The sequence below is a fragment of the Nicotiana attenuata genome, unplaced genomic scaffold (genome assembly GCF_001879085.1).
Source record: "Nicotiana attenuata strain UT unplaced genomic scaffold, NIATTr2, whole genome shotgun sequence".
Lineage (NCBI taxonomy): Eukaryota > Viridiplantae > Streptophyta > Magnoliopsida > Solanales > Solanaceae > Nicotiana > Nicotiana attenuata.
This window is the reverse complement of record NW_017671816.1, coordinates 64,863-77,131: the sequence shown is the minus strand read 5'-3', so window position 1 is coordinate 77,131 and position 12,269 is coordinate 64,863. Positions and strand designations below refer to the sequence as shown.

Here is a 12,269-nt window from a genome sequence, read left to right as displayed (position 1 = left end):
TTCGCCTGCTGAGTATTCAAATTTAAGGATATTTGGTTGTCCTGCTTATGCTCATGTGAGGGATGGAAAACTTGAGCTGGGGGCAAAGAAATGCATATTTCTAGGGTATGCAACTGGAGTGAAAGGTTATAGGTTGTGGTGCACAGATCAAACGACTCCAGAGCTAATTATCAGTAGGGATGTAACATCAATGAATCTGCCTCACTGGACAGTCAGATGGAGAAGGCAATAGCAGAAACAGATCGTGGTGTCAGTGACCGCATAGAGCTAGAAATTGTTTCTCCACTAGCTCAGCCCAGTAGTTCTAAAGTAAAGGAAATGGAGAAGGCACAAAATATTGATCAAGATGATAATGTTGATGCACCTGCACAACAACAACCATATAACATTGCAACATGCAGAGAGAACACAGTGATCAACCGATCACAGAGGTTTGCAAACGTGGTTGTACGAATCCTGTGGGATTCGCTTTGGCAGTTACAGAGACCGTTGATGCGTTTGAGTGTTATAAATATCCAGAAAATATTTCGGGTACAAAACCAAATCGACGGATTAGTGTTATGGCTGAAGAGATTGAGTCTCTTAACAAGTTTAGGCGTTACCTAGACTTGGTTGATGTGTGCGACAATGGGTAGAGCCCTCGCGAGGGCAAGGTAGGGAGACGTTGTTCCTGTTGATGAAAAGAATTCAAGCCAAGGGGAAGATTTGTTATTTTGTGGCATGAATTATTTCATTGTATTATTAGGAAACCCATAATCTCTATAGGTTTAGGAAAACCCATTGTTCTAATAGATTAGGAAAGGAAAACTTATTGTCCTTGTCAATTTGGGAAACCTTTCTCTTATAAGTTTGAGACTATTTGGGATCTATATATAGGGGCTGTAGTTGGGGATTCTATAGATTATATTGCATTTTTCTTCTCATTCATTGTGGAAAATTTTCTTTGCTTCTGCCGCGAGGATTAGGCTTAGCCGAACCTTGTTAAATCGTTGTGTTATTTTTTCTTCTCTATTTGCTTTGGTGTGATTGTGTGCTAATTAACCCACGATCTTCCGCAACAATATGATAGAGTTGAAATATCGCAATGGTTTTCGGATGGCATTTGGGGATTATGATTCTAATAGCCTGTTTGGCCAATCTTAAAAAGTCAGCTTACTTTGAGAAGTGCTTTTCTCAAAAATACCTTTGTGTTTGGCTAATTAATTTGAAAATCACTTCTAAGTAGTAACTAGTGTTTGACCAAGCTTTTAAAAAGTACTTCTAAGTGTATTTTTCTCAAAAGTACTTTTCAGAAAAGTGATTTTGGGAATTCTGCTTCTCCAAAACCGCTTCTACTTCTACTCGAAGGTACTTTTTTTCTTCTAAAAGTTTGGTCAAACACTTTAAGTTTGAAAAGAGACAGTGCTTTTGGATTTGGAGAAGCTTGACAAAACAAGCTATAAATGTGATTATCAAGCAATTAATCCGGATTAGAACATGTGTTAGGATAGGAAAAGACAGAATACCATTTCACTAACAAGACATTGTTTGCAAATATCAATGATGGTGCTTAGCTGTTCTTGTGAAATTATGCCATAGTAAAGCCAAACAAGGAATTACAAAACCTAAAAAGTATTTATTTACCCAGTCACTGGTTGAATCAAAAGCAAGAGATGTTCACCTCCTTGCTTTTTTATTTTGTTTTTCTTCTTCTTTTCTGTTTCTTTTGGCTGATTTATCATTTATGTAGAGTTATGTAGAAGGAAAGCAAACTGAATTATTGAAATGCCGGTCGTCTTTCTATATTCTTTTAAGGATGAAATCGAGATGTATATTACCATGATTTGTAAAAGAAGAAATTAATATATACTAGTAACAAAAAAGGAAAGGTCCAACTAATGACAGTGGCTATATACACCACCAAAAATAAAAAAACTCAGTAAAATCTCACAAGTAGGTCTGAGAAGGGTAGACTGTATTGGTAGTGTGTATGCAGCCTTACTCCTACCTTGCGAAGGTAGAGAGGTGGTTCCCGATAGACCCTGGGCTCAAACAAAGCATAGTCATGGCAGTTATAAAAAGAAATACAGTAGCGGAAAAGCCATGCAAGAGAAGCAGTATCAACAGCCAGATAATAAGATAATTAACAGAAGCAAAAGAAACAACAAGTAGTAAGAGAAATCTAAGGTAAGAAAATACATGAATAATACTAAAACTACTGGTATGGAAAAGAGAAACGCTCGACTACCTACTGGTCTTCTACCCTAATTCTTCCTAGTGTGCATCAATATTTAAAAACATATATGTATGTATTTAGTACTATATCACCCATGAATAACTCCTGGGTTTGCATTTCATCACTGTTAATAACACTAGTACAGATTGATAGTTCAACCCCAAGAAATGAAACCTAATCTTACAGTATAACCATAAGCTCCATGAACAGCCATCACACATCGGCTCTATATACAGAATACACAACAGTACATCTCTAGCTAGCATTACAAAAAGGCAAAGCTAACTACTCGTAAATCGGTTTGTTCCCGTCATATCCTCCAGCTGGTTTCGGCATGTGCTCTTTTGTATAGACACGGTGCTGTCTCTCTCTCCCATATATCACCCAGAATGTGAGGGAAAGCAATACTGCTAGACCAACCATCACAAGACCAATGTATACCCATTTACTGTAACGCTGAAGTCCGGGACAGTATATACGATATATGTCACCAAACGTTTGTCTAACGAAATCACAATCTTCTAGGTCAACCAGGAATGGACCATAATGGTACAATCCAAAGCTCACATTTACAGCAGCTGCCATCTGGCTGTAGATGGTTGGAGTCAGTCGGCCTGTTGTGGCGCATATGCCACTTGACGAAACTTGACATACATAATTCTTCCATACCTGCATTGATACGAAAAAATTAGAGGCGATGTGATTTCTACTTTTCAGGAAGTAAGTTTTAAGGTATACGTACTTTTGTTGCATTGCTCAAGTCCACGTCACCAGGACTACAGGATCGATCAGTCAAGTCGGGGTTAAACGGATTGCAAAGGGTTGGCAGCTTAGGTCCAGATTGGTTGTAGTACAAAGGACCAAAGTTGGGAGAGAAATTGTTGTTAGACACATTTGTAATGACCTGGTTAACAACATTGACCAGCTGAGAAGTGACTTCTTTGCTTTTCATAAGGGTCTCTTGGGCAGTGGCATTGTCAACACACGGCAATATATCATCTAAAGCGGTATGAGCAAGAGGGTGTTGGACCCATTGATTCATTGCTACACAAGTGTCTGCAGTCACACTGAAATGTCGGAACAGAAAACAATTAGAGATGTTTCACGTTCTACATTTCTAAATCAAGACTGAGATTGAGAAAGAATGGTGACTTTTAGAGGTTTTTTATAAACAGGGAAACAAATTCCCAACAGATAAACGAGTGATCATACAAATACAGAACAGAGCTTACTTGTGGAGAACAAGAAATATGCCACACAAGATTAAAGTTCCAGTGACAAGAATCCATCCAAAAATAACCAAGCTGCATAAATAGAAAAGGAGAGTATTCGTTTAGACAGAAGAACAGAGCCAAGGAAACGAAATACAAGAAAGATTGAAAGAAAGAACAGCTTGGTAATATGAAATGTTCACTCACGTGTAAACGAAAACCTGCATGCCGAAAAGTGAAAATACTGGAAGGAGAAAAGAAAACAGAGAAAATTTATTAGAAGTAGAAACTGTTAAATAGTTCTTATACTCAGATTTCAACGTAATGGTCATCTTACCAAAGCCAAGAAATGTCAGTAGAAGCATAATGGCTGATAGAATGATAAGCGCCAATCTCCTGCATAAATATTACCACAGGCATTTTAGAACCTAAGCAGCAGAGTTATATGTGTGTTTGGTGGGTTAAAGTGCAACTAAATACGCTAGAACATAGCAAAGGTGGAAAAACATGAGCCACAAAAGAAGTTGGGAACAGGATTTAAAGAACTGATCCACAAAATAAATGTTTTAAATAGATGCAATTAAACAGTGCTGAATAGATGAACAGACAAAATCGATCCTTCTCGATTCAATTGTGTAAGTTCTAAAGATAGAAATTGCCTAGAACAAGGTTGTAAAAATGTTCACTTACACAGACTCTACCAAACGTGCTATGTCATCCTTATTCTCTGATGTTTTACTGGCAAGGGTATTAGCAGAAGAATTAATCTTGGTTTGGATGCGGTCTATGTCTGTTTGGACTGTACCAGGAAGCAAAACTTGATCCACCGCAATAAGTTTGGCTGCTGCTAGATAACCTGAGACGTTTCTGAGACTATTAGCAGTGGTATTTGCCTGATGGACCACGTAATCCAACGTGTTAACTGTGCTGCTGTGAAACTTTCCCTGACCAATGTACAAAAGGATACATCCAACACTGCACAAGGAACAAAATACACTAAGTTATAGATTGGGCACATCAGAATAGAGAGCAAGGGAATGTGACATGTTTGTGTCTGTGGGTGAAGAAGTTGAGTGAAGTGGGAGTATTCGTGATGAGAGCGGATATCAATTTTGCATACACAGCCATAAACATTTGTATATGCTATATACATATATATATATATATATATATATATATATATAGAGAGAGAGAGAGAGAGAGATAGATAGATAGAGAGAGAGAGAGAGAGGGGATAAATACATTGCAGCAATGGTAAAAAGTATGAGGAGTATGAGGGAGAGAGCATAAGCTATTCGAGAGTAGCCATAAGGTACTCTTCTACAGCAACAGTAACAGAGACAGATGGACACTAAGCACAGCCCGAAGATCACAAACCAGATCAGTGCAACGACAAAGAACGGAGCTGCAGTGAAAGCCACGGACTGCACAGAAATAAATATAACATGAGAAACAACTGAACAAAGATTTTATGTAACTAAAATTTAAGGAAAGATAACCAAGTATATCCTTCATTGCTAAAAGTCAAGAGAAAAAGAGGAATGTACAGCGAAGCACAGATTGTGGGACAGCTATTTTAAAGTACATATACAAGGTTTTATTTGCCGATAATAAAGATTTGGGAATCCCATTTCTAAAAAGTGATCAAACATTTGAAATATGAAAAAATTCTCTGTCTATGGATTTTGTAGTTACACAAAAAGACAATTTTAAATCATCACATAAGACCTGTTATAGCATAATTGGTTGAAATGAATGGGCTAAATCATCAATCGTATTGATATGCAAAACAAAAGGTTTCAAGTCACGGAAGAGGATCGCTTTTCTGAGATGCAATTACATACTTCTCTCTGATCAATTAAAGGATAATGACTTTAATCTTCGAAATTTTTTAGTATCTGTATTCTCGAGTCCAGATGAGATCCTCCGTTACTAGTATTATAGTCCATCATTAAAAACAATAATGGTAATACAACTCAACTCGTCAGAGTACTGAAAGAAAAAATTTCATCCTTTTAAGGACAATGATCCGGACTCCAAATTAAGCAAAAACTTCTTAGTTCTTAGTCGTGACGTTTTCTGTAGTCAACAAAGTTGGTTAACTACCACTCAGCAATGAACTGAGAACAACTTCTTGTAAACAAGTAAATCACTTGAAATGAGCAAAGGCAATGAACCAGATATTCTTTTGTTTAGAACTTTTTTTTACAACTCAAACAAAGACTTTTATTAGGTTGAATAAGCAACGAACAAGTTTACAATAAAACTAGGAGCATACTGTTTTGGTTTGGTTGGAGAAGTGTTTTACTGTTTGGAGATCTTACTCCATTTAAAAAGTGAAGAATTTCTTATTTTTTTCTTCATTTCTCTATGCAACCCAAGAAAAGATGTGTAAAACTTTTCAAACTTCCCTTCCACAATATTCAAACAAAATGATAAAGTAGACAACCACAGAACATTTACACATCACTGATCTACTACTTTAAAATTTAATTTTTTTCATGTACAAGTCCAGATATTTTGAATTTTATATTCCAAAGGCCAGACAATACCAGACAAAGTGGTGATTTATCTAATACTATCTCTCATTTCCAATGCAACAAACAACAAAATTGCAGCAATAAAGGTTTTAACTTTCAACCCACAATACCCTATGCTGTAACTTTTCTCAAATAATTCAGAAATCCGTTCGTCAAAATGCCCCCAATGAAACCCACATGAGAGATTTACAGTTAGTAATTCACAAGAAAGGTAAAAACATCGAATACTTACAGCCCAGTAATGGCGCTCACTGATATTCCAGCCTCCATTATATCTCTTGAAATTATCAAAAGGATCTTTTCTATATGTTCTTTTAGCAGCCAATATAAGTGATGAGTTCAATGGAGGTTCACCATTTGGACTTTCAGCAAGATATCTTTTTGTTGTTCCTTCCCCATTTTCACCTAAAACTACCCAAATATATCAACATAAAAAAGAGATCTTTTGACAATGAAATTAAAGACTAAAAAAAGTATAATACCTGAAATGGGTGGTGTTTGGAATGTATGAAAATCAGAATCAACCCATCCAAGGGTAAATGAAAAGAGAAAGGAAGAGAAAATGAAGAAAACAGTTACAAGAGAAAATAGCAATGACCCTTTACCCAACATTATAAATTGTAATTATGCGTCGTTTTTCTTGATGCGATTTGTAGGGAAAGAAAATGTTAAAATCTTGTAAATATTGCAATTGGAATGTTGAGTATGAAGTTAGAGAAAAGTTGTGCAGTTATCGGAACAAGTGTAACAGAGAGGAGGAGGAAATGAGAGGAGGAGTAGTTTTTAACTGTTGAAAAACATACTTCAAACAAAAGAGATCAAGAAAATTGAGAGAGAAAACATAAGGGTGGAAATGTCGTAATGGAAATTGATATTTGAAGCAAAGGAGTTAGACACGGGTTAGGACAAAATATACACGCTTATGTTTGATGTCCAAAAACTTTACTAGCATGTCATTGTTTTTGAATCTTATTCCTGATTTGCCCTTAGTGATATGATAGTACTTAGTAGTACAACCAAATCTTCTGTAACACCCTAGTACGTTTCGAGATGTTTTGGCTTTTATAGCGATTGATTTTTATACACCAATAATAGCATTTGACGTTTGAATATTTTTTGGCTGTTAAAGATAAAACTTATCCAAATTCAATTATTTTCCTTTTTTTAATGTTAAATATAAAGATAAAAAAATTCTTCAAATTTAAAATCTCATAAGATATGCATATTTCACTAGGTATATATTGAAAAAAGCTAATACATTATTAACAAATTCATTAACTAAACGTACAAAGATTTAAACTATAAGGCACACATTTTAAAGCTATGAGGAAAATAAATTCTTTCAAAATTGATGAAAGAATTTTATAATTGTAGATGTTTCGTAGATTTCATTCTCTTACTACCGATATGATGCTTGAGTTGGTGAAGATTCGTATCCAAATTTTTAGCAAAAAGGTATCCAATGAAAAATATATCCTGTGGAGATCTTCAAATCTTATGTCTTATGTGATAAATGATGAAAAGTGCATATTTTTGAATATATTTGCATATTAATTTTTGTGTGTGTCGTGGGAGATTACATGATTTTCGAAGTGAAATATACTCATTATGTGTTTCTTATGTGTAGGAACGAGTTTGGATGCTAAATGATCAAAAGATGACAATTCGACACAAAAAGAAGAAAGTAAAGGAGTGGGAGCTCGTCTATTCTCGTGCGTGGCACGAAGTCAGAAGCGAAAAAGGAGAAAAATTAAGGCACAAAACAGCGAAGCGAAGCAAAGGCACGGAGCGCTTCGCGAAATGGAAGAATTTCAAAAGCTGCATCCGCGTCAAAGTCCGCGTCTAGACGCGAAGGCAGACGCGGATCCGCGTCAAAGTCCGCGTCTAGACGCGAAGGCAGACGCGGATTCCAGCTCTCCCATCCGAAGTTGGATTGAAGAATTTCGCCCCTCATCAACCCTAGGTCGTATAAATACATCCTAAAATACCACTTTGAAGGGAGAGACACTACTTTAGGGTTAGACAACACCCTTGGAGGCAAGAACATGCTAGGAGCAAGGAGGAAGATTCAATTACGAGTTTTTCCCCTTCTTCTTCCTATTTTTTCATTGTTGGTTATGATTTTTAGTATTGTAGTTTTACATGCTATTATGAATAGCTAATTTGTTATCTAGGGTTTTGATGGAACCTTTGTAGGATAAATTCTTGTTATTTTTATATAATTGAGCCGTAGTATTTTCTCTATTTGTTCAACTACGTGTTTGTTGTAGTTAATTGACAGGATCCTCAATTAGCTGTGCCTATTTAGTGTGCATAACTTGGGAGAGAGTGCATATTTAGGTAGTTGTTGAACAACACCACTCCCAAAGTATAAGAGGGATCTATAACTGCGGGTTTAAAGGCGGGATTAGGGATAACGAAGCCTTGGGTGCAATCTAAAGTGAGCTGTAATAAACGAAGCCAGCTAGCGTAACTCGGGAGAGTGCGTCTAGTAAATTGTGGTAATTACTCGGGAGAGAGTTACGGCAGTCAGAGCGCTCATGATCGGTAGAGAATGCTTAGGCGAATTTATAGAAAACGTAGCGGGAAGGATTCCGACAATTGGGGAAATCATAACTCTAGACCTCCTTAATCTCGACTCCAACCCTTATCCTTGTTAATTGATAGTTTTATTGCTTTCTAGTATTTGTTAGTTAACTGGATAAAAAAATAAACATTGTATCTTTTATAATTAGGAAATTGTTTGGGCTTGTATTTCTTAGCGATATTGAACAACTATATCTAAGCCTTAGTTCTCTGTGGGATTCGACTCCGGACTTGTAAACCGGATTATATTTGCAGCGACCGCTTATCCTTTTTAGGACTAGAGTTGGGCGTGATCATCATGCAAGATAGAAACTTTGTTCAATGGAAAAGATTATGTGCATATTTATAGAATTATTTTAGTAATCTTAAAGATTCTATATTGTTGTTATAAAGGGGTAACTTTACAAAGATTGTTCTGCTATAAATATGGATGTTGCTATTATAGGTAAAAAGCTATTATAAAGAGATAAAATATAACTTAAAAAATCGGTTCTAAGTAAAAATTAGCTTTTATATTGAATGACTCTTATATAGGGATGCTGTTATAGAGAGGTCTGACTGTATATATTTTTGTCTATGCAACATAATACTATTAGAAGGGGAGCCTTGGACAACGGTAAAGTTGTTCTATATGACTTATAGGTCACGAGTTGTCACGGGTTTGAACCGTGGAATCAGCCACTGATGCAGGCAATAGGTTAGGCTGCATATATCATACTTCTCCTTCCACGTACCTTACATGAATATGGGACGGTTCATGCATCGGGCTGCCCTCTAATATTATTTATTAGGGGTGTACATAAGTCGGGTTGGTTCGGGTTTTTCAAGTACCAAACCAAACCAATTATCTCGAATTTTTAAATCTACATCAAACCAAACCAACAAAAGTCGGATTTTTCAATATCGATTTTTCTCAAGTTTTTCGGTTTTTTCGGAGTTTACGGGTTTTTTCGACAAAATCTTCATATCATAAAATATATATATAATTTGTACTCTAATATTTTAGGTCCTAGTAGGATAAAACTATATAAGATGTTACCCAGTAAAATAATACTAAATAATGTGAGATGAGTCATGATTATACTAAAATACTCAACAAATCGCATAAAATAAATATTGAAAATTAATAAGCCATAATAAAAATAAACATCATCTAAAAGTACAAATTCATGCTAAAATAAGTACGGCGAATAAGTACTAAGTATTAATTACATGACTAAATAATATTAAAAGTAAGTTATGCATTTTCACTATCTAAACCAATATTGCAAAACTAAATAATAAATATCTAATACTTGTTTTAGCTGGACTCCCTGATTTTAGGCGCTTTTTGTTGCAGTATTCATGAATACAGCAACGTGAATACATGCGCGTACAACTAGAATGCCTTTTTTTATGCGCTTTTTGCTGATGTATTCATGAATACAACAACGCGGATACGTGTGAATACATGCGCATACATCTGTACTGCCCTGATTTTTGGTGCTTTTTGCTGTTGTATTCATGAATACAACCGCGCAAATACAGCGAATACACTACCGTAACAACTGAATAGTAGCTATAGGAAGTAATTATGTATATGGTAGCTATAGGAAGTTAATAGCCACTAAACAATAGTGGTTTCGGAAGATTTCTCTAAAACATATTAGATCATTCAAAAGTTCTAAGTCCAAGCTTGAAATAATACATTAAAAAAGAGAACTATGAAAAAGTTGTAAAAATATTTGTAAATAACATTACAATTATTATTTTTATGTATGAAATAATATTAAACTTGTATACATGTAATGTCAGTTTGCTTTGGTTTTGGTTTGACTTTTTTTAGTTAAAACCAAACTAAACCAATTACGGTCGTTTCTAAAACCAAACCAAATCAAACCAAACCATAATCGATTTTTTTCTCCGGTTTGACTCGGATTATCGGTTTGGTGCGGTTTGTCGGTTTTCTTTGTACACCCCTACTATTTGTAATAGTATAGTCCGGACAGAGTTTGTGCGTACCACACCACAATTAATTATCAGTGCTAGTTTTTTCTGTTAGTAGACTGTATTTGTAAAGTAATTCTGGAAATATAAACAGGAATGAATATAAACAGAAATCACATAAAACCAATTCGAGCCCACTGAATTCACAGTGTTTCCTTAAGGAATTTAATCCCCTCCTAGTACCCAAGGTTATGGATTATTTCCTCCCAGGATAGAACGAATTATACACTGGTGTAGTGGTACTTAAAACCCCAGTGTTTCAGCGAACACAAAGTTCGGTAGCAAATCACACTTACTTTTTCTTTGTTTGATGCTAAAAGTATGCAGAAGAAGGAGAGAGAACTCAGAAAATCGTAGTGAAATTCTGAGCAGAATAGTGTTGTATTTATAGCCAAAATTGGGTTGAAATCTGAAGAGGTGCAACTCTTCAGAATGGCTGTTTATGCAAAACGCCCACAGCATAAATTCCATTACATAAATGGCCATTTACTCAACAATAAAGAGGGAAAATAAAGAATGAAAATTGAAGAGGGTAGTTACTTTTCTGTTACCAAAATAGAAAAACGGATTGGATTTAATATTAATATTTAATATTAATATTCTGTTATTAAAAAAAATTAATAATATTTCTGTTAATATTTTACTATTAACAAATAAATTTGGTCCAAAAAGTTAATCAATCAATCGGTCATTTGACCAAAATCCGAATCCGAAGCCGAAGCCGAAGCCGAAGCCGAAGCCGCAGCCGTAGCCGTAGCCGTAGCCGAAGCCGAAGCCGAAGCCGAAGCCGAGCCGAGCCGAGCGAGCGACGACGACGACGACGCGAGGCTTGCCTTCTTCTCAACTCTTTAAGAGCTAGAAGAAGAGCAATTGCTTATATGCCCATAAAAAACCTCTTCCTCTTCCAATATGGGACAATGCCCATTTGCCAAGGGGGGAAACTTAAAATTTCACTCAAAAATTTCATTTCCCTCCATTTCCCATTCACCCTCTTTTAAGTATTTAATATATTAATTTAATACATCCAAAACCCAACAATCCCCCACATGAATGGGGAATGGATATATCACGGAAGTATGTATGAAAAACTGTATGATTCGCAAGTAAGGATTAATTGCATCTGGATAAGTAGGTTTCCCTTTGAACTTTCCGTAGTGAATTTATGTCGGAAATACTCGATCAATCGGTAGATTTGATATCTTTGAACCGTCGAACTTTAGTGTATACCTAGACAACCATAAGTCACACAACCAACCCTTAACCGTCTTTGGTTCTCATTATTGTGTTCGTTTTAGCCATGAACACCGCCTGGTTTCATAAGTGCGTAAAGAAATAGCCTTACAATGTTCTCCTTTAAGCGGCTAACACTTCACACTTACATAGGTGATTCCTAAACGTGTCATACCGTAGATACACTATTTGATATACCCCGTATCAAATTTAGAAATCATTAAAAAGCCTTGATGCTTTATCCTTGGTACTGAACATTGTCTCATCACGAGAATTGACCAAAAGTTTAGTTGACAATGTTGAACCGTCATAAATGACTTTGTTTGATCTCCTTGAACCTAGATCTTGGGATCTCCAGTCTTTTAAGTAGAGTTACCGCCACTATGACTTGTTCTCGGCCACAGTCCCATTCCCCTTGATGACTTCTCAACTACCTCTCTAGTTAGGCCTTTTGTAAGTGGATCCGACACATTATCACTTGACTTTACATAGTCAATCGTG

The 12,269-nt window shown here is 35.9% G+C and overlaps 1 protein-coding gene across 2 annotated transcripts; it reads right to left on the bottom strand.

Moving 5' to 3' along the window:
• Positions 1–2,287: 2,287 nt before the first annotated feature.
• Positions 2,288–6,910, bottom strand: LOC109210377. 2 transcript variants are annotated; one of them, XM_019373779.1, is made up of 9 exons: positions 6,449–6,910; positions 6,199–6,371; positions 4,669–4,850; positions 4,117–4,401; positions 3,764–3,822; positions 3,634–3,670; positions 3,448–3,519; positions 2,958–3,282; positions 2,288–2,884 (listed from the first exon to the last, which is right to left on the bottom strand). In XM_019373779.1, exons 1-9 carry the CDS (start codon positions 6,576–6,578, stop codon positions 2,501–2,503), a joined length of 1,647 nt encoding a protein of 548 aa, XP_019229324.1. In that variant the 5' UTR covers positions 6,579–6,910; the 3' UTR covers positions 2,288–2,500. The 2 variants fall into 2 exon arrangements, with proteins under 2 accessions (XP_019229324.1, XP_019229323.1); XM_019373778.1 differs by having other exon boundaries at positions 6,199–6,377; positions 6,449–6,906.
• Between the last annotated feature and the right edge of the window lie 5,359 nt (positions 6,911–12,269).